This window comes from Python bivittatus, unplaced genomic scaffold (assembly GCF_059951505.1).
Source record: "Python bivittatus isolate LINGU-HERP-01145 unplaced genomic scaffold, Pbiv_v1 ctg000480_np1212, whole genome shotgun sequence".
Lineage (NCBI taxonomy): Eukaryota > Metazoa > Chordata > Lepidosauria > Squamata > Pythonidae > Python > Python bivittatus.
The window spans coordinates 68,593,546-68,615,288 of NW_028277075.1; the positions used below are offsets into that span (position 1 = coordinate 68,593,546).

The 21,743-nt window shown below is 44.2% G+C and overlaps 1 protein-coding gene across 1 annotated transcript in view; it reads left to right on the top strand.

Annotated features, from left to right (window-relative positions):
- LOC103052091 (acyl-CoA (8-3)-desaturase-like) overlaps positions 1-21,743 on the top strand; it is a 34,540-nt gene that overhangs the window by 9,045 nt on the left and 3,752 nt on the right. Inside the window, exons 3-10 of the mRNA XM_088146180.1 lie at positions 3,818-4,015; positions 4,658-4,759; positions 9,310-9,438; positions 11,136-11,196; positions 17,526-17,599; positions 18,421-18,518; positions 20,598-20,694; positions 21,547-21,626. Coding sequence (XP_088002306.1) covers positions 3,818-4,015; positions 4,658-4,759; positions 9,310-9,438; positions 11,136-11,196; positions 17,526-17,599; positions 18,421-18,518; positions 20,598-20,694; positions 21,547-21,626 — 839 coding nt within the window. The remainder of the gene's footprint in view (positions 1-3,817; positions 4,016-4,657; positions 4,760-9,309; positions 9,439-11,135; positions 11,197-17,525; positions 17,600-18,420; positions 18,519-20,597; positions 20,695-21,546; positions 21,627-21,743) is intronic.

The following is a 21,743-nucleotide window of genomic DNA, read 5'->3' on the forward strand; positions in this document are numbered from 1 at the left end:
TCTTCCAGGCTGCCTTCTTCAGCCACCACCTTATCCATCCTAGCTGTCTTCTCCAGGTTGTCAAGAAGGTGGTTGCAGAGCTTCAGAGGGCTCTGGAGGGCATGGATTATCTAGATCCTTTTCAGTCAGGTTTCAGGGCTGGGCATAGCACTGAGACAGCATTGATCATGCTTGTGGAGGACCTGTGGTGAGACTTCTGGGCAATGGGTATTTAATAATGTAAGTTGATATAAGTCATTGATGGGCAACTATATAAATGGATTAAATTCAATGAATAAAATAGGTAGATAGATGATACTATCTACCAATAATAGATCCATAAATATTTAATAAGAAGAAATAATATTAAATATTAGATAACATTTAAGAGTAACATTAATTCATAATTAATATTTATTCAATATTAATTATGACAAACAAAACCCACACCCACACCAACACTGGCAGGGCACGCCACAGTATATAAACAGAAAGCAAACCCCATTACATTCTAGCACTGAAGATGTTACCTAGCCGGGTAACGAAACGTTTGCAAGAAAACAACCAAGCTCAGAGAACCCCAAGGACTCCATATTTATTAAATATTTATTAAATATTTGATAACAGTAATAAAATACTACATTTAAATACGTACTACTTAATGAATTTGGAATACATTATAAATGAATTATATAAATGAATTTAATGGACAAATACATTAAATATATGAATAAAAATAGTATTAAATAACACAACAATCAGTGGTTCTTTTAAAACTAATAACTATCTGACCATGGATTAGTACGTGCATTGCAGAAGTATATAAATTGGTGTCACCTTGCACACACTCAATAAAGCTATACCAAACTGTCAGAAAATCATGTTGTGGGAAGATGGCGACCAGGAGCGAACGCCAGCTGCTGTGCTAGGCAAGGTGAAGAAGATGGCCACCGTGACCAGTCTAGGTTCTTACCTGGGCACCCTGGGGGTTCTTCCCACCCCAGATTCTGAACTCTGGGATGTGCCCTGGCCCCGTGTACCCAACAGAGCTCAGCGGAGACTGGTGGAGCTGGAGAGAACTCTGTGGATGTGGTGACCAGCATGGCAAACAGAGCCAGGCAGAGCTCTGTGGATGCAGTGAGTGGTGTGGTGAGCGGCACGGTGAGTGGCCCAGCAAGAGGCCTGGGCTGCAGCAGCCTGGGAAATGGTTGAATTGGTGCCAGGACAACTCGAATGGCCGAGAAATTAGCTGGATTGGCACCCAAGTGACAGCAGCAGCTCAAGCAGGACAGGTGATGATAGCCTGAAGCCTGGAAACCGGCCTGAAAATCAGCCCAGAAACTGGCACCTGGACGGCAGCAGCTTCAGTGGGACCGAACAGCCTGAAAACTGCCTGGTTTGGTTCCTGGGCGGTGGTGACGGCCCGAGGACCGGTGGCGACGGCCAAAGAACTGATGGCAATGGCTGAACATTGCATGGGGGGCTGGTAAGCAGCCAGATTGCTGATTGGGCAGCAGAGGATCAGTTGGGCAGCCCAAGGAGATGGCTGGAGTGGCTGTGCAGCCTGAGGAGCGGCCTGGGCTGTGTCATTGGCCAGAGTGTCAGCTGGAGGTACCTGGGTGAAGGCCAGAGTGGGAACTGGACACTGACTGAGCTACAGAGTGGCTTGAACAGCTCAGGCGGCACATCCAGAGGTGGCTTGGTGATGACAGCAGTGGCTTGGATGACCCCCTCGTACTGTCTAGAGGGGGCAGAGGTGTGTTGAGGTCCCTCCAGTGTGTGAGAGCTGGGCATTCCCTCTCTAGTATGAGAGACAGGGAGGAAAGTTATGTGTGCAGTGTGTGTGAGTGTGGTGAGGATACTCGCCCCCAAGTGAGAGTCAGGAAGGGAGTAGGAGTGGGTCAGGTGCCCCCTGCTGACTAGTGGGATAAGCCAGTGAGGGGGGCACAGCGTATGAAGGGTAGAAGGCTAGGGTTCCAATGGTGCTGAGAGCGGGAGCTGAAGTGCCGGGGAGTCCACCACCACCCCCTGATTGGTTGGATGTGTTTGTTGACATATGGTTGGATGGAAGGACACCTAACCAGGGAAACTGGAGGGCTGAGACTGGGGGCAAATGGTAGCTCTGGGGAGGTTAGGGTGGGTTATTCCATTCAGGTGGTGATGGGGAAGGGAGTTATGATGGGAGTCAGAGGGTGGGCCGCTTTCGGGGAAGACACACCAAGTGTTTATTACTAGTGGCATGTTCTGGCCCTCTGGACTCAGACCCAGACTCTGGACAATAGACCCATGGTGGCCCTCGTTTTTGGCTGCTGCTTCTTAACGCCAGGTCAGGTAACAACAAGGACCCTTTATGTGTGATTTGATCACTGAGCAGCAGGCCAACCTGGCGTGCATCACCAGGACCTGGCTGGGCCCTGAAGGGGGGTGCCCTTTTAGAAATGTGCCCAGCCAGGTTTATGGTTTGGCACCAGCTGAGACCCCAGGGCAGGGGAGGAGGGTTAGCGGTTGTCATCCAGGAATCTCTGTTGGCCTTCAGGGGGCTGCTCCACAAGTGGCTGGTTGTGAGACCCTGTTCCTGAAGTTGGGTTCTCAAGAACAGTTGGGATTGTTATTGCTGTACCAGCCTCCCTGCTTCATAGCAACTTCCCTGCCTGAACTGCTGCAGGCTGTCACAGGGCTGGCGATGGAGTCCCCCAGACTTATGGTCTTGGGGGACTTCAACCTGCCATCCCTTGGGCATGCCTCAGAAGCGACTCGGGAGTTCATGGTCACCATGGCGGCCATGGGCCCGTCCCAGATTATTCATCACCCAACTCGGAACAGTGGTCTCACACTGGATTTGATTTTCTTGTCAGAGCAGTGGCAGTTTGCTTCCGGGTCCAATTCAAGTTGTTGGTTATGACCTTTAAAACCCTACGTGGCATGGGTCCAGGCTGCCTGAGGGACCTTCTCACCCCCATCACATCAGCCCGTCCCACCTGGTCAGGCAGAGAGGTCAGGCATGTTACGGACCCCTTCAGTGAGAGAATGTCGGCTGGTGGGCCCAGGAGGAGAGCCTTCTCTGCCGTTGCCCGCGCCCTTTGGCACATTCTCCCCCCAGAGGTGTGGCAGGCCCCGACCCTCCCAGCTCTTTGGAAAGGACTAAAGACCTGGCTCTGCCAGTTTGAATGGGGGAATAAGGGTTTTAATCAATCCTGGGGGTGGTTGGCTCCCTGATGATGCTCCCTGAGCCACTTGCCAATTAACATCAATCCTTGGAATATATTTATTTATTATTTATTCAGGACTATTTTTATATTGTATTTTTGATTGATTTTATCTTCTCTGTAAACCACCCAGAGTCATTTTCTAATGAGATGGGCAGTGATAAATTTTATCAATAAATAAATAAATAAATAAATAAATAAATATTCACTGACACCAACTATTTTCTGTCTCTCTCTTTCTCTCTCTCTCTTGGTCAGTTTCTCCATTAGTGCTATTTGCCATGATTACTGAATCCAGATAGACATTGAATGATGATTCCATGTGTCTCAAACATGGGTTGTAAGTTGTCTAGCAATCACTAAGAAAAATATTATAATTGTTTAGCAGTCACTAAGAAATATTATAATTTATTTATGCAACAAGTTTTCATCTGCTTCCTTCCATGTTTATCAGTGTTAAGAGTATTTATCACAATTTGGGGTCACATAGTTTCCAGCTTCAATCCCCTGTAAAATGTTGGAAAGAAGGGGATAGTTTGGAGGGCAATTCCACCAGATATTCTTGATCATAACTGTTGATGCCACAGGGCAGCTCCATTGTATCCTGACAGTCAAGTTGGTTTCTTCCACAGAAACTGTTAGTAGAAGAATTTCGGGAGCTGCTGTCCACTGTTGAAAAGATGGGACTCTTCAAGCCAGACCAAGTCTTTTTTTTCCTGACCCTTCTGCATATTTTACTGCTGGATGCTGCCGGCTGGTTTGTGCTGTGGTATTTTGGGACATCTATAACACCTTTTCTTCTTGCCACAATGCTGCTCACCTTTGCTCAGGTAATTTTCTTGAGTTTATTTTTAGGCAAAATTACATTTCCCCTTAGATAGGGTTCCTACAGCAAAATGCCTTTCAACCAAATTAAAAGAAAATAATTTCTCCATAAGGAAAATAATGCAAATTCAGCTGTCATGGGCCTTCAGAAAATTGCTCTGAATTGTTTGGAGGAACAAGGGTTGAGGAAAACTAAAGACAATTCAGTCGTATTTTGTCCAGCGAATGGTTCCGTAGAAAAGAAGGATATTGGATGTCATGTCATCTTATATCTCAAATCTCCCATTCTGAAGGACAGGAATGGAGCATTAAAAAGCAACCATGTCTTCCTAGAGTCTATCACAAGGTATCAGATAAATTTGTGGAAGATAATTATATCAACGGTTATGTTGTAGAACTGCTTTCTTGTGCAGTTCCTGGTAAGGAAGAACAAAGGAACAGTCCTGTTTGGAATGTTTCTCTGGGTGGCTGCCCCTTGGGCTGAATAAAAAATCCTAGAGTGAATGAAACTTTATTTTTATCTACCCTACCAATTCTTGCATGGCTGTTAAAAATACAGTTGGATATGCTGGGGAAGCTCCAATCTAGGAGTTGTAGGAGTGACACAAAATGTGGCCCTTCTATTGTGAATCACCCTTTCTTTTTAGTCTCAAGCAGGTTGGCTGCAACATGACTTGGGACATCTTTCAGTCTTCAGGAATTCAAAATGGAACCACCTTCTTCACGAATTTGTGATGTGCCATCTAAAGGTAAGTAAGGTATATTATTCTGGGAACGTTTCATTTAATCGAAGGGAAGGGAATATGGGATACTGTAAATATACTTGAAAAAGTCTCATCAGTAAATATCAAATGTGTTGTGTTATTTCCAACCGAGGTGGCAAATGGGATTTTCATTTCCCCATTCCCACTCCAAGAACATAGGAAGCTCTCTTATACTAAATCAAACTATTTGTTCGTCTATCTCATTATTAACTGCAGCTCAAGAATGGCATTTCACTTATAATAAACAATTTGAATGTGAAAATTATCCAAGAGCCAATCCAAATGTAAGATCTGAAGTCCTTCTTGGAAGTCCCAAGATGGCAAAGTGAAAGCATCTAGCTACTAGAGTGCTCTGGCAAATTTTTATTTTTACTTCTACATTATCAGACTAATCTTTTATTCATTCCTGGTCCCTGTGCACAACTGTATGCAACTAATTTCCAAACAAACTGAATGAGAACTGTTTATTTTATCTATAAACTGGGTGAGAACTGTTTATATTTTGCCATCAAGAGAAGATTACAGCATGAGAAAGAGGAAGAAACGACAAAGAATGAATTCTGGCATGCAGGCATCGCTTAAATCATCCCAGCAACAAAAAATAGATGACCTTATGGAATTTTAAAAGAAGGCGACTGAAGAAGTTAATGTAAATAATGGCAGCACCAGCATTAGCATGATTAGTAATCCAAGCCTCGGGTACACTCCAAAGAGATATGAGGTGTTGAATTGGGACTTAGAAGATGAAAGTGTAGTGGACCACCCCACTTACAGCAGTGGGGAGCCAAATTCCCTGGGCCCCTTAGACCTCACAGTTTCCTCTTCTGAAGCAGCCACAGCATGTTCGGTTGCAGCGTTTACTGCAAAACGTTGGCAGGAAGAGATTTCTAAAAATGAGACTACAGATCTTGTGCCAAGGCAAAGTTTACTGATGGCACAGACTGTTCGATCAATTTTTGATTATTTAACAGAAATAAAAGTGAAAGTGGATTCATTGAAAGAGTCCCTTGATGTATTTACTCAGTCTTTTTACAACAAATTAACTCAGATTGCTGAAGCAGAAAGCTCCAAGTCCAAAAATGATCAAGCTGTTGTAATCTGAAGTAAAGACTCTACAGCTGAATCTACTGAGAAAAGGGAACAAACTCCCCAAAAAACTGCCCTTCAACTTTTGAAACACAGAAGGGTTGCAGATCAAAATCAAAACAACCATGTGTTGCAAACTAATCACATTTACCTACGAATCACCCTTAGTAGACTCAACAGCGGACAGTGGGATTCAAAGAAAGCAACACAGTCTTCCCTGAGCCAGCTACTCTGATGTCATTCCTGTGCAATTGACTTACATTTGGTGGAGTGGCTTCCTAGTAAGATGGGCTGTGAGCAAACCCTACTGACATTTAAGCAGTCCATAATTCCAAGTATGCTTTTTAAAATGAAGCCTATGCTGACCACTTTCCTAATATTTCCAAGGCGTGTATTTTGTGAGACATAGTCTCCCCACTTTTGGAGTCAGGACATCAAGATGCTGCCGGCCTTTTCAATGAGACCCAAGGAGTGGACGTGCTGCTGCTGCCAGGCGCAAAGATAACAGACCAGCCCTGTCCTTGGGAGAAGCTTATTTCAATAAGAGTTTCAGGCAGAGAGAGGAGGCCAGATTGCGGCTGAACCGCTGGAGGCAGAATCAGTCGACCCCTTTGGAGCCTTGCCAAGCTGGGCACAGGAGGATTTGTTGAAGAAGTTAGAGAATCTTATGCAAACTTTAACCAGGGTGCGTGAGACAGCTGCCCCACTAATTGATCTGATCTCTGTGCAAAAGCAGTACTAATATGAGTACTTCATCACCCCTCAGAGGCAGGCAGCTAGACAGACAACCAGTTTGCGTCACTGAAGGTTTGAATGCCCCACCAGGAGTCTCAAATTCAGTCCCACAAATTACAGAGATTGTAAATCAGCACTTACTGCTCTCCAGCATAGCTGCATTGAAAGGCCCTTAGATATCGGACAGATATCCAGCACAGCAGGTGGCGGTGCAGGAGCCACCGGACGTAACCCCCCACCCCGGGGTTCCCCAGGAAATGTCTGCAGCCATCCTTTTGCCTGCCCAAACTGAATGACATTCAATGAATATTACTCCTCTCGCCTTCATTTCCTGCAACCTTGCAAGAAATATAGAGATCCGTCATTTCTGGCATACGTATCTCCAGCTATAAAATAGGTTTGTTTTCCAGGAAACACGGTTATTTTTATCTTCTTGCCACGTTGCAACAGTGGCTGATGGCCTTTGCTCTATTCGTTCTAAATGGCCTTTGCCCTGTTCGTTCAGCAAGCAGCAATAATTACTAACTTCGTTAGAGGAGAACTAGGCGAGTCCCTTTATTCAGTCGTAGTGGATGAAGGAGAAGAATAAGGGTATTTGGATGATGAACCACAAGGCTGGGAGCAGCGTTACAGTATCTGAGAGGTCAAACTGGGTGTAGTTGTGCCTTGTATTTTTCTACCACGATATCTTCGTTCAAGGTTTAAAAGAATGATTTTCCCTTCTTACTTTCAGAATATACTACTGATTCTTTGGTTCTTATCCATTCTAAGCCATCCTGAAAGCCATTCATTCTTTTTTTTAAATTGTGTCTACACCTTGTTTTGAGTTCTATAACTGTTTTTAGGCATGGGCATTAGTCGTCTCTTTTTAAGTTTGGGCCTCAGTTCATTTTTGGCTTTTAGTTCAGGTCAAAGACTGATTTAGGAATTGCTTAGTCTCCAAGAGCATACATCCTGATCTAGCATTAGGTCAGGATCTCCAGTGTACTTTGATGCTTTTCCCAGGACTAAAGTTACCCATTTTCTTTTCTTAAATTATGTTGTTGTTTCATGAGTAAAATGATCCATTTATCTTGTTCATTCAAAAAGGGTTAATACCCTGAAAAGTGTTGAATAACAATCTTGGCCCTATACAGTAGATGGTATGAAGTAGGCTTCTTTCTCCCACTTTTGGTGTTTCACACCAAATTTAGTCCTAAATACGATACCTACCAAGTTGAGTCCTGTGACCAATGGCTATGATGGTTTTATTACCATTGAGAGAATTTTTATCTCCTGAATTGCATGTGGTTCTTCAGTAATTTAATAATAATTGATCCTCAGTTTAATTTCTGCTGTATGTATTTTATACAACAGTGAAAAAAAAAAAGATCTGAAGGTGGAAAGACTTGATTTGTATATCAGATCTGAGATCAAGATCCAAGTCAAATCAATTCAAGAACTGATAAAAAGTTGTGCTTTAGACTTGACTGGGAAAGCATCAAAATGCCTATAGTGGTTTCATTTGGGAGGCAGAATAGAATGAAAATAACAGAGATAGGACACACTGTTGAGGACATTCACACTGCAAAGTTTCAGACAAATAGGTTGAAAGGGTTCACTGCTATACATTTTGAAACATTCCCCTTCTACTGCTTTTAAGGCAGAAATAATAGGAATGAAAAAGGCTAGCGCACAGCCTCTCAGTTGTCCAACAAAAAGTCTATGCAGCAGTTGTGCTGAACCAAAGCAGAAAACACTCTAGTCAAACTTAATAAATAACAACTTTTAATGCCTGCTTAAAAATAAATTCATATTAAAAACAAAGAATCCATCACCTTTTTTTTGGACTGACAGGCGAGTTGGTATGGGCCCTTCTAGAAAAAGCAGGTTATGTTCTACTGTGACAAGCTTTTTTAAAAAGGCTGAAAAATGTTGTTACTACCATATAAAGAATCAGTCTGTATATACACACAGTAGCCCAGTATCCCAACAGCCAGCACACTATCTCAGATCCATTAGCACAGTGAAGAAGACACACTCAGCACAAGGTAGAGATAAACAAGTAGCAGAAAGAAAGAAGACTTTTTCTTTTATTTTGAGAGGGAAAGGGAGAAGGAAGGGGGAAGAGGGAAGTGGGAAGGAAGACAGACTGGACACAGAAGCTGACAGGGACTACACTACAGGTGAGTCAAACAGATTCAGAGTGAAAGAAGGATAAGGAGAAAATGGTGTGGAGGAAAGAAAGAGCAACACTCATTAAAAAGAGAGAGAGAGAGCAGAATAAACGGAGGCCTCTATTTTGTTCTCTCTTCCCACCCCCCACTCCAAGTGAATCTCTCTAAATACACAAACAGCAGAGCAACACCCCTTCCAATGCTTTGATAGACAGGGTTTGAAAAGTTGATGAAACTCAATTGCCAGCTATTCATGTTAATATCAGAGAACTCATCACAACACTCAGTTCCCCCCAGCTTTGTCCATATATGGAATGAAAGTTGCAATCGTGTTTGAGATTCTTCAAAGCTAGAAAGTGCACTGAACCTTTGAATTGTTTTTGAACCTCTCCAAGATAATTCAGTCAACTGATACCACCCAACTGATTTGAAAATCTGATTCAAAGGTTCAGTGGAATCTCCTCTGTATCACCTCTTCAAAGCAGTACACTGCCATGGTACATAGTCTAATAATGTTTTAAAAGAGCCTGAGTGCTTTTTTTCACCCTTCCTCTACAGGGGCTTTCAGCTAACTGGTGGTCTTTGCATCATTCCCAGCATCATGCTAAACCCAACTGTTTCCAGAAGGACCCAGATGTTTCATTTCACCCCGCCCTTTTTTCTTTAGGGGAACCTCTCTCTTTGGAGGTAAGAAGCAACTGCTTAGATGACACAGATTTTACTGAACCCAGACTACTCTCAGATCAGAGTTCAGAACAGAAACTACTTTAACGACCGATGGTCAGAGTTTAGAGTTGGTCACAGATCATTCATCTTTATCTGCAGTGTCTGATAAAACAGATCAAGTAGAGACAGTAGGTTAGTAGGGCTGGGCAAAACATTCACCCAAGGTGCCCACAACAGGAGTGTATCTCCATGAGGATCAAACATGGACACTACTTACTCTCACGGGCTACTCTGAAAGTTGTTTCTGGCCGCCTCCACATGCAGCCCCATGAGGCTTGCTTTAGGATTCACTCACATTCCCAAAAGCTTGTTTAGCAGAGATTCTGCTCCTCTTTGATAGCTGCTATTAGAAGATAAAGGGCCAGGTGGTGGCTGCTATCTCAGAATAGTGACAGAGATGGCAGTTCATAGGGTGGTATCTTCAGTATACTGATGGGAGCCAGTTCTGCTCTTCCTTTACATCAAATCCAGGAACTGCAGCTCAGAGTCTGAATGAACACTTGAAAATTGTTGACATAAAAACAATTTACTATCTACAATGATTAGTAAACTATTTATGGATAATTACTAGTGATTCATAACAGTGAACATTACTTACTCTTATTAATTTACTGTTATTGATAATCTCCTCACTTGGATGAACTAAATGAGTTGAGCTGCCACAGCACATAAACCAAATGCATTTCAGGCACATTCAAGTTGATAAAATAAATAACTGATTTGAATTATGGCAACTTTATCTAATACATTGAAATAAACCAGAGGACAATATGAGCTAGAGCTACCAAAGTGGGAAAGGCTTTCTTGGGTTGAATTAAATTGACACCTGATGCTATTTAGCACTCCTGAGATCAGCCAAGAAAACCAGGGGCTGCCACCTGTGGGAAATGCGTGTTGCAGTTGTTTTTTTTTAATTGGTGCCTTCAATTAAGTTTTTGACTCCTGGCCGCTGCCTGGTCTAGTCCCTGCAGTTTTCTTGGCGAGGTTTGTGAGAAATGGCTTGCCCTTGCCTCCTTCCTAGGGCTGAGAGAGAGTGACTGGCCCAAGGTCACCCAGCTGGCTTCATGCCTACGGTGGGAGTGGAACTCCCGGTCTCCTGGGTTTTGGACTGGTGCCTTAACCACTACAACAAGCCGGCAGTCTTATCGCAGCTGTTAGCGATAGTTAACTTTGGTATAGTTGACTTGAAACTTACAGTGTAGTCAGCAGCAGCTTTGTGGGCTGGGGTGGGGGCAGAACGGTGAAAGCAGCATTGCAGTGCAAGCCCTGCCCCTTTTGTGCGTGTGTTGTGACTTTGCAAGGACATACAAAGGGATTCTGAGGACAGCAGCAAGCTCCCGTGGCCAGGAGTGGAATCCTAAGTAGGTTTGTTGGGGAAGTAGAACAGCAGGTTGTCTACCCTGTCCAAGCCCCTGGCAGCTCTGGTAGGGCAGAAGATGAAGGGTGGGATGGAGGCTACGCACCGACCTACGCAAGACTGCAGTCTACTACAACTGCAATCTATTATACGGACAGCCTGTGTGCATCTCACTTTCCTTGCTTTTTCTTGCCCAAGTAATTTCATGGAGCAGCAGGAAAGGGTATTTATAGAAATGGAGTCCTGACAAAGGATAATTACTGAAGGATATTTGTTTTTCATGACTTTCTTTCTTTTACAGTTGGGTTTGCAGAAAAAGAAATTCATGCCTTATAACTACCAGCACAAGTATTTTTTCTTCAGTGAGTATCTATGTTTTCCCCAGAAGCTCTTTGAACAACAACAAATACCTCCTGTTAAGCTGCAGATTAACTTTCTCTTGTGCAAAACAAAAACAAAAAAAAAACTTTCATGAAAAAGGTCTGGATCATCTTTGGACTTTATCTTTTCTACCATGACCTCTTTGGAGGCTTAAGAGATTATATTTGCATCCTACAGAATGCCTAGCTAATTAATAACTAAACAACTGTAGTGTTAGTAATAATACAAAGAGGAGGAGGGGAGGAACAAGAGTAGTGGCAGCAACTGCAGTAGTAACATATCAGAACATTGCAGAGAATGAGGAGGAATTTTCTCTTTTTCCTTCTCAGAACAGATTTCCATGAGTTTAATTTACATACTTAAGGTGGTGCCCTGGTTCTAAGTCCACAGCTTCAGAAGCAGACTATGGCTAAAACTGCAACGAGAGAAAAGGCAAGCAGGAGAGGGCACTGCACTTTTCTCCTGCAGTTGCTCAATTATTTGGTCCTCCATAGGCAGGGCTGAGGACCATCCATCATCAAATTAGACCAGAGGAAAATGGCCAGGGGAAGAGGGACAGGAAAGTAATGGAAAAGACAGCCCACCCTCTTCTTTAGCAGCTGCTTTTCTTCTTGAAACTACTTTATACAGAAGAGTATAAGCGGTGTCTGCTGGATCAGGCCCCTGATTCATCAAATCCAGCAGTCCATTCTCACAGTGGCCAACTGAGGAAGGCCACTAGACTCCTGCAGATGGCCTTCAGAGGCAGCCACACTACCACCCAGGCTAATAGCCATTGATCCTCATGACTTCCATGAATTGGTCCAACCTTTTTTTGAAGCCAGCCAAGCTGGTGACCACCACCACTAACTGCTTACAGCAGTTGAGAGGAGACCACATTGTTGAAGGTCTGGTCTGCTGGCCCTTTGCCTATAGCACTGTCATAATATTGGTACCTTCACTCTAATAACTTGGGGCCCAGCTGATTCGATCCCAGGCAGGGTGTTGGGGGGCCTCCAGTAGTTGATAGCTGGGCCTCCCTCCCTAGTGTGAGAGACAGGAAGGGGAGTCTGAGGGTATTTGTTTGAGTGTCTGGGTGAGTGCATGTGAGTGAGGATACTCGTCCCCGAGTGAGAGTCGGGGTGAGTGGGGAGATGAAGTGGGTGCCCCTACTGGCCAGTGAGAGAAGCCGGTGAAGGGGACACAGTGTATGAGGGGGTGAGGGATAGGACTTCCATGGCACTGAGAGCAGGAACTGGAGCCCCCCCCGGATTGATTAAGTGTCTTATGGTAGGATGGAGGGTCCCCTAACTATGGAGGCCAGAGGTCCAGGATCAGGAGGAACTGGAGGCCCTGGGTGGCTCAGGGCGGGTTGTACCATTCAGGTGGCGATGGAGAGGGGATGTTATGATGGGAGCCAGGGGGCGGGCCACTCTTGGGGAAGATGGCCCCGGTGTCTATTACCGGTGGCATGTTCTGGCCCTCTAGACTCAGACCCAGGTCTTGGACAGCAGATCCACAGAGGCCCTGGCTTTTGGTTCCTGCTTTTTAATGCCAGGTCAGTTAACAACAAGGCCCTCCTTATATGTGATTTGATCACTGAGGAGCAGGCTGACCTGGCTGGGCCCTGAAGGCAGGGTGCCCCTTTCAGAAATGTGCCTAGCCAGGTTCATGGTCTGGCACCAGCCAAGAACCCAGGCAGAGCAGGAGGGGTAGCAGTTGTCATCCAGGACTCTGCTGGCCTTCAGGGGCGCTCTCCACAAGTGGCAGTTGTGAGACCTTGTTCCTGAAGCTGGGCTCTCGAGAACCATTGGGATTGTTGCTACTGTACCAGCCTTCCTGCTGCATAGCAACCTCTTTGCCTGAGCTGCTGGAGGCCGTTGAGGGGCTGGCAGCGGAGTTCCCCAGACTTATGGTCTTGCCTTCAACCTGTGTCCCTAGGACATGCCTCAGGGGCAGCTCAGGAGTTCATGGCCACCATGGCAGCCATGGGCCTGTCCCAGATTATTTGTGACCAAACTCAAGACAGTGGCCTCACACCAGACTTGGTTTTCTGGTCAGATCTGTGGCAATGTGATCTGAAGGAGGAATTACATCTGTCCCCTTTGTCATGGTCAGATCATGTCCTTCTGGCCTTGAGATTCTCCTTGTTACCCCCCTCTGCAGGGGGTGGGACCTATTCAACCAGTCCACGATGATGACTGATGGACCCAGTGGGGTTCCAAAGGGAGCTGGGGGTTATACCCGAGGGTCTGCTGCATGGTGCAGTGGAGGCCTTGGCTGCTACCTGGAATAGGAAAGCGGCCAAGGCCTTGGACAATATTGCGCCCATGTGACCTCTCCTGACCCATCACGTCCAACACTCCTCGTGGTTTATGGAGGAGTTAAGGTCTTGAAAAGGATTAAGAGATGCCTCAAGTACTGCTGGAGGAAAACAAGGACCGAACACAACCAAAAACAAGCTAGAGGTGCTATTAAGGCCTACCTTATGGCAATAAGAGTGGGAAAACAGCAACATTCTGCACTCTTTGTCGCAGAATGCCACCCAGCAGCCTGTTTAAGATCACCCGATCCATTTTGGGAAAGTGAGGCCCAGAGGTCCATTTACAGGACTGTGCAGAAGAGTTTTCTGGGCATCTGGAGGATAAAATCGCTTGCATTTGGTCCCAGTTGGATGCCAAGTATGGGGCATGGTCTGTAGAGATGCCCAGGATATGGACTTACCTTGTTATCTGGGAACAGTTTGATCCAGTTGGACCCAAGGAAGTGGACAGGGTCCTCCAGAGGGTAAGTGCCACCACTTGTCAACTAGATCCATGTCCCTCCTGGCTGGTTAAGGCTACTTAGGAGGTGACGTGGGTGGGTGCAGGCAATGGTGAATTCATCCTTGAGGGAGGGAGTGTTCCCAGCTGCTTTTAAAGAGGTACTGGTGCATACCCCTTCTCAAGGATCCCACCATATTGGACAATTTTTGTCCAGTCTCCCACCACCCCTTTTTAGGGAACATGGTTAAGAAGGTGGTGGCATTGCAGCTCCAGAGTATTCTGGAGGAAACAGATTATCTGGACCCTTTTCAGTCAGGTTTCAGGCCCAGATTCGGGATGGAAACAGGATTAGTCACACTAATGGATGATCTCTGGCAGGAGCGGGATGGATGTAGTGCATCCATCCTTGCTCTTCTTGACCTCTCAGTGGCTTTCGATATCATTGACCACAGTATCTTTTTGGGTCAACTTAGGGAGTTGGGAGTGAGCAGCACAGTTTTGCGCTAGTTCTCTTCCTTCCTCCAAGGTCAATCCCGATCGGTGTTGCTTGGGAGCGAGAGGTCCAGCCCATGGCCCATCCATTGTGGGGTGCTGCAGGGTTCAGTACTCTCTCTGCTTCTTAACATCTACATGAAACCACTTGGTGAGATCATCTGCCACCATGGGATGAGGTATCATCAATATGTAGATGATACCCAGTTATACATCTCCATCCCGGGTGACATGAGTGATGCCGTGCCCACTCTTTTACGATGTGTAGCCTACCATGGAGGCTGTGGGGGTCTGGATTGTAACAGGCTTCAGCTGAACCCTAATAAGACAGAGTGGCTGTGGATCGGAGGCCCCTCTGAATCCAAGGATTTACCATCTTTGGTTTTAGACAGGGTTACACTGCCCCAGACAGACCCGTGCATAATCTGGGGGTCCTCCTGGACTCACAACTCCTGCTTGAGGAGCAGGTGGCAGTTGTGGCCAGGAGGACCTTTGCCCAACTTCGTGTGATGCACCAGTTATGCCCTTTCCTGGATCAGGAGGCTCTCCGGTCAGTCACTCACACCCTGGTCATCTCTCAGTTAGACTATTGCAATGCGCTCTACATGGGGTTACCCCTGAAGAGTATCTGGAAGCTACAGCTGGTTCAAAATGCAGCCACATGGACAATCTTGGGTGCCCCAAGGATGGCACATATAACACCTTTGCTGCAGGAGCTGCATTGGGTGCCAGTTTGCTTCCGGATCCAATTCAAGGTGTTGGTTAGCTACATGGCATGGGCTTTAAAGGTGAGGGACTGACTCACCCCCATCAGATCCTGCCTGGTCAGGCTGAGTGGGCATGTTGCGGACACCATTGGCGAGAGAATGTCGGCTGGCGGGGCCCAAGGTGAGAGTCTTCTCTACTGTTGCCCCCGCCCCTTGGAAAATTCTCCCCCCAGAGGTGCGGCGGGGCCCTACCCTCCCGATTTTCTGGAAAGGACCAAAGACCTGGCTCTGCCAGCTTGCATGGGGCGATAAGAGTTTTTATCAATCCTGGGGGTGGCTGGCGCCCTGATGGCACTCCCTGAACTATTCGCCAATCCCATCATTCCTGGAATTTATTTATTATTTATTTAAGACTGTTTTTATATTGTATTTTAATTGATTTTATCTCCACTGTAGACTGCCCAGTCATTTTAATGAGATGGGCAATGACAAATTGGGGGGTGTGTGTAAAGCATCTGCAGGTAAATTGCATCTACTGTATATTTATAGGCATCCACCTGGGGGGGGGTGAGGGGCGGCAAGTGAGAAAATGTTATAGTGCTTGCAAGCAACATTGCAGTGTAAGGACTAAAAGATGACACCTGCATTGTGAGTCACAATGTACATTTTCCTACATGGTAAGGAGAAAATGCTTATGATGAAAAGGTGTTCTTATGAAAGATCTTCTTATATCTTTCAGACATCAGAATAACAACAGTAACAACAACTTGAGATATCAATTGTCCCAATGTCTTTGTCTTATCCATCTGTGGCTTTAATTCTGTGCGTGTTGTTCATTCATTGCATATCCTCAGAATTTCACTTACAATGAAATACGTGAAGGGATTAAGGCAACTCTAAGATAATAGAACAAACTGCATTACTTAAGAGTCCAGACCTCAGAGCTCATATGTTATAATATTTCTTGATACAAGTTAAAATCCCTGAAGGTAAAAAAAAGATATTTTAAAGTAATATCCCCTCCTGTCGTGCTTCCTATCTTATTCACATGGGGAAAAAATCACATATGTTATAAAGTGATAACAATTAATTACACCTGCTTCAGATTTTTCTCACTTTTACATGCGGAGACAGTTGGCCAGAGAAGTAACAGTTGCAGGGAATTTAGTTTCCCCTTTTCTGCCATCATTATTTGTCTCCAACAAATAATCTTTAGAAGGACCAAAAAGCAGGATAAAGTTCTCTGGCCTGCATAATTGCTCAGGGAAGCAGGGGCTGCTGGGTTAGTCCCAGAAATCTTTATCCAACCAGGAACGCCAACAAGGAACATCTGCCTGGCCCCAGATTGATACAAATGCCTGCAACTTCTCACTTTGGTCCGGTATTGTTAAACTGATCCTTCCTCCCTCCCTGCTTCCCCCCATATGAGCCACCGTGGGGAACAAAATCTGAAAAGCCAGACAAAAATATAATGAAATTAGTACCATGTGGCACTTTCCCAGATAAAAAGATCCCTTGCATGTAAGGCACAATGCAGTGCAGGATGCTGTCACCTTTTCCTGCCTGTCCTGCAGGTTATCTGTGGGACCGCCTCTCCTTGAGGGTATCTGCCTACTCGACTAGGCTAGCTAGGATGGGCACATTCCAGGCCCATCCCTTAAGTCTTGCCCTCCAGTGGGGTCTAGGAAGCAGGCCTTTTCCGTGGCAGCCCCTGCCCTGGAACCCCCTTTCCCTGGGATCTGGCGAGCCCCCACAATTTTAGCCTTCCAGAAATCCGTAAAGGGCTGGCTTTTCCCTTTGGGCGTGGGGATTCAGTACGGCTGGAGCCCAAGGAGTGTATGGATTGATGGGCAGGAGATTGTGGGTCAGGTGCCTGTTTTTTTTATTTTCTTTTTTCTTTTTTCCTTGTTTTTGGTTTTGTCATTGTTGTTAAGTCGCCCAGAGTTGTGTGCACAACATGGGTGGCCGTGTGTCTTCCAAATGAATAAATAAACACTTGAAAGTAAGCCTCGCTGGATTTACCAGGACTTTCTTCTAAATAAACCCGAGTAGGTTAAGATGGTTATTGTGCACTTACTGCCAGGAATACTGTAAGAGACCTTCTTTTAACTCATTCCGATGTATTTTAATCAATATTTGGAGCCAAAACAAACAGTCGGAGTGGCACAATTCAGGCAGTGTCTGCCAGTAAAAGTTTCAGGGTTTGATTTATTTTTGACGCTGGGCTTCCCAAGCACAATGACAATCTTTCCAGAATGTTAAGTACAAACCATTCGGGGAGTGTGGTTCATGCTTCCTGTTTCTATGGGTCCTCTTTTTGTTTAGAAAGAACAATCAATGGCTATTTACATCTTTTTCCTTCTACAGCGTTGCCAGTAATTGTAGTACCGGTTTTTCAATTTTACTCATTCTACTTTATACTGCAACGCAAGCTCTGGAGGGTGAGTATGCAAATCATCCATACCAAATATTAAACTTCCCCCATACAATAAGCTTCTAGGTTTAGAATTTTACTTACTTAAGAGGGTATGAAAAGGATAGACAATTTTTAGGAGCATATAAAAAATTGGCATGGTGGAATGGTGAATAGGAATGCTGATCCCACCCAATTCTAAAGTGCTTCCAGATGAACAGTTCCCATTGCTACTCATCAGAAGGCCTTTTATGAGGAAGCCATTTTTTCCATCTTCACCTTTCCATCTTCCATCTTTCCCAGGACATGATGGTCAATGACATCAGTTGGACTAAGTATGTAAAAGAACTCCGACCCAGTTTTCTGAAGGAGTAATTTTGAGGGCTTTGATTCAGGAAAGGTTTGTGGCAAGTTGAACACAAACATAAATGAAGTTATGGTTCATCTTTCTGTTTAAAAAAAATCTACAGGGATTGGAAATAGGGTTGGACTTCTTTTTACAAATGGAGAGGATGGCAGAAGAGTCTTTTCCAGCCTTGTTTAAAGTGGGGATCCACCATGCACTGTTAACAAGCAACCTAATTAAAAATGGCTGAAATTTTGTGGGGTAACCAAACCTAACAAAATCTTTGTGATCTTACCTGACACCACATGACATGTCAATAGCTGAAAATAATGTATTTATTTAGTGAGCTGGGTTGGAAGACTACTCTGTCAAAGTGGGCAGTCAACAAAGCAGAGTTTTGAAAAGATGTACATCTGGATCCCTGTAAGGCTCCATAAAGGGTGCCTACTTGGAGCAAGGGAAGATGCTGTTCTAATGTCCATTCCTTTTCTTTTCTTCTGTAGGAATTAGCATGGAGTGTGGCATATTTTATCCGATTCTTTATTGCCTTCACGCCCATATTGGGATTCAAGGGCGCTTTGGGACTCCTCCTTCTTCTGAAGTACTGCTCATCATATTTACTAATTTTTTTAAAAATGTTTTCCTCCATTCTTTCATAGAGACAGTCTGTAATTACAGACTGGCCATTCTCTAGATCAGCCTTCTCCAGCCTTGCCCACCTCCATATGTGTGGGCTTCAACTCTACCATTGCTAGTAGTGGCTATGCCGGCTGGGGAATTCGGAGAGTTGAAGTCCGTACACCTGGAGGGTGCCTAGGCTGGGGAAGGCTGTTCTGGATTTATCCAAAAATCCTTGATATTATTTTTAGCACACACATACTCATTTCCTTCCCATTGAGGACTGATACATTCACCATTTACTGACCACAGCATGCACCACTTTACAGTTTGCATATGTGAATCAACCATCACGTATATGTAAAGCATCAAAGAGGTCTTTCACTTTGACTGAACCTTAGATGAAGTGCCACTTCGATGGAGGTCCATGAAGTGAAGCAGCCCTCAGTTCTAGGTGCCATATTGAATTGCCTGCAGATGAAGTGCATGGAGGAAAAAATATATGCACCAAAGTGAAGTAGCCAGGTGGAATAAAGTGGCCCACCTTTTTGCTTCCAATGCAACATGTCAGGCTGAAACACCCCATTTTTCAGCATCACACTGCTGTCTCAAAGGTTATCACTATAGTGACTGGAGTCAAGACTGTTCCACAAAGCCCAGTGTTGCTGTTTCACACAGTGCCGTTGTCTGATGCTACTCCAAATATACTTCTTTCCATACCAATGGTTTTAATTTAAAACAGAATAGGTGCATTCTACCTTACTCTTTATTCACAAGCATGCCTTAGGCCCTATTGGCTTTCTGAGAAAGGAAGCAGTAGATGATTTTCTCTGAATACGGCTCATCTGCAACTTCCAGGGGAGGTATAGCGAACTGAAGCCGGCTCGGTTCACTATACCTCCCCTGGAAGTTGCAGATGAACCATATGCAGAGAAAATCATCTACCACTTCCTTTCTCAGAAAGCCAAAGCAGACTCAATGACTGCAGCAAAGACCAAGAAACGGGTGAGTAAATTGGTTCTTTGGAACCTCCCCAGATAAGGAGAGGATGGGAGATCACCCGCATGTGCTCCGGATGGCTGCTCCCCACGAGGAGACCACAGGACAGTGGTTTCTGTCGGTTTGAGTGCTGGAAGAGAAAGAGATCAGCCATCTTGCTCACAATCATGGTGGACACTTTTAAAGGGCACTAAGTTTGCAAACCTCACTTTCTAATCACTTTCAGAATTGCTCATTAACTTCTTCTAAGCTATTGGAGACCTTCAGAATGACAAGTTTGAAAATGCCAGTTGCGTTTGCCTTTCATCTAAATAAAAATTTAGTTATAAGCTTAAGAATTTAAAGAATCTGAAACAAACAGCAAAAAGCTAAATAAGATTTTGATCTTAGAAAGTTATAAATGGACTAAGGGTCCAGATAAGATTGGGATATTGAATTTTTTACAAAAAGATTTTGAAATTAATTATAAAGTGCAAACAGCTTCTTGTGGGAAGTAGATCCTGTTTGGGTTTCTCTTTTCTTTCTTTAAGTTTAGTTTTATTAGATTTTACTATTATAATCAAAATGCTTAATAACAGGTATGTCCATCTGCCTGGAAAAGTAGACAAAAGTCATCTGAGTGTGGCAAAGAGCATGCTGAGGGGCTGGAGGGAGTAGCAAGAACAACCTCACCAGTTTTTCTTGGGTGGTATGTCACCCATTTGCCATTATACAGTATATCTCTCTGGGATACAGCCAAGCCTCTCGATAGTGGCCATTCTATGTCAGTTTCCACAGTATGTGGTCAAAGCTCCAACTGTGCCCATTGACTCAGAAAGATTGGGTGCCCCTGGACAAAAGCAGAGCTTCGTTTGGATCTGACTCACTGTAGCTGGGGGGTGGGGGGGAGGTGTTTCAGCTGGACAGGTACTGGTTTTCACCAAAAGGCATGATTATATCTTGTGCATTACTTGTATTCTAAGCCTAGCAAACAAACCAGCGAATTACCCCACTCTTCTCCTTCATGGTTGATTTGTGGAGATACGGTTTCACTTCCTGACTTTGCCTCATTTCTGTCTCTCAGTATTCTTGAGAGTATCCTGTTTACATGGATATCACAGATGAGCCATATTCCTATGCATATTGATCGAGATACAAACAAGGACTGGTTCTCTACGCAGGTAAGAAAGAACCCACAGATAAAATTGATGGCTGGGCACACTTAAACTCTAACTGCTTTGTGTAGTTTTGCTATATGTGCGGTAATTCAAAGATCCATAAGTACCTAATTACCACAGCATCAAACTATAATTTGCATGTATGAAAGCTGAATTTGTTTTTGAATGTTTTTTACCCATTATTCTTTTGACAGTGCTTTTCTATTATTTCCCTAATGGAAAGGTCTGAACTGTGTTTAGAAATACCATGCCCTTTCTTAGAGAGTATGATTGTCCTTGCTTTTGTTTGGATTGTATAAAAATGGAAATGAGATGAGCAGAACAAGTATCCTTTGGCCTCATTTTAAGATAATAGCACTAGCTGAAAGAGAAGCTGGCCAGTGGAGAAATCATTTCTCTCTTTTCCATTCCCAGCATCATGTTTTCACCAGGATCAGCATATTCTTTTTAGAAAAGGAGGCCTGTGTGTTCCAGTCTTACCAGATGACATGGTCCAGTCTCAAATATGTAGGGAGAAAATTTGAAAGTAACTGTTGAAAAGAAATGTTTTCCAAAATGAAAAATAAACATATTTCTGGAATTCCATTTTAATTCATGTTTTCAGAACTGTACAATGGTGAATATCAGATTTGATACTGAATGAATATTTAAACTATATTATTAAGGTAATATAATTCAAGTTTTCCAAAATGCATTTTTTTTCCTGAACATACAAATTATATACCCATACATACATACATACATACATTCAAGCATACTGTACGTGAATATAAATCGTGGGCATTTGCTTGAAAATTGTTCTTCCATCATTCGCGGTATGTCCAGACTAAAACACCTCTTTCTCTCTTCTCCCAGCTTCAGGCGACATGCAATGTGAATCAGTCTTTTTTCAACGACTGGGTAACAGGGCACCTGAATTTTCAAATTGAGCATCAGTGAGTACAGCTTTAGGGCAGTAAGAAATGTTCTAAGGCATCAGTGAGAAACTGTTCCATAGTTCGGATAAGAGAAAAAGATAGTAGAGGGATCACAGCTTCTTTGCCTTTCTTTCT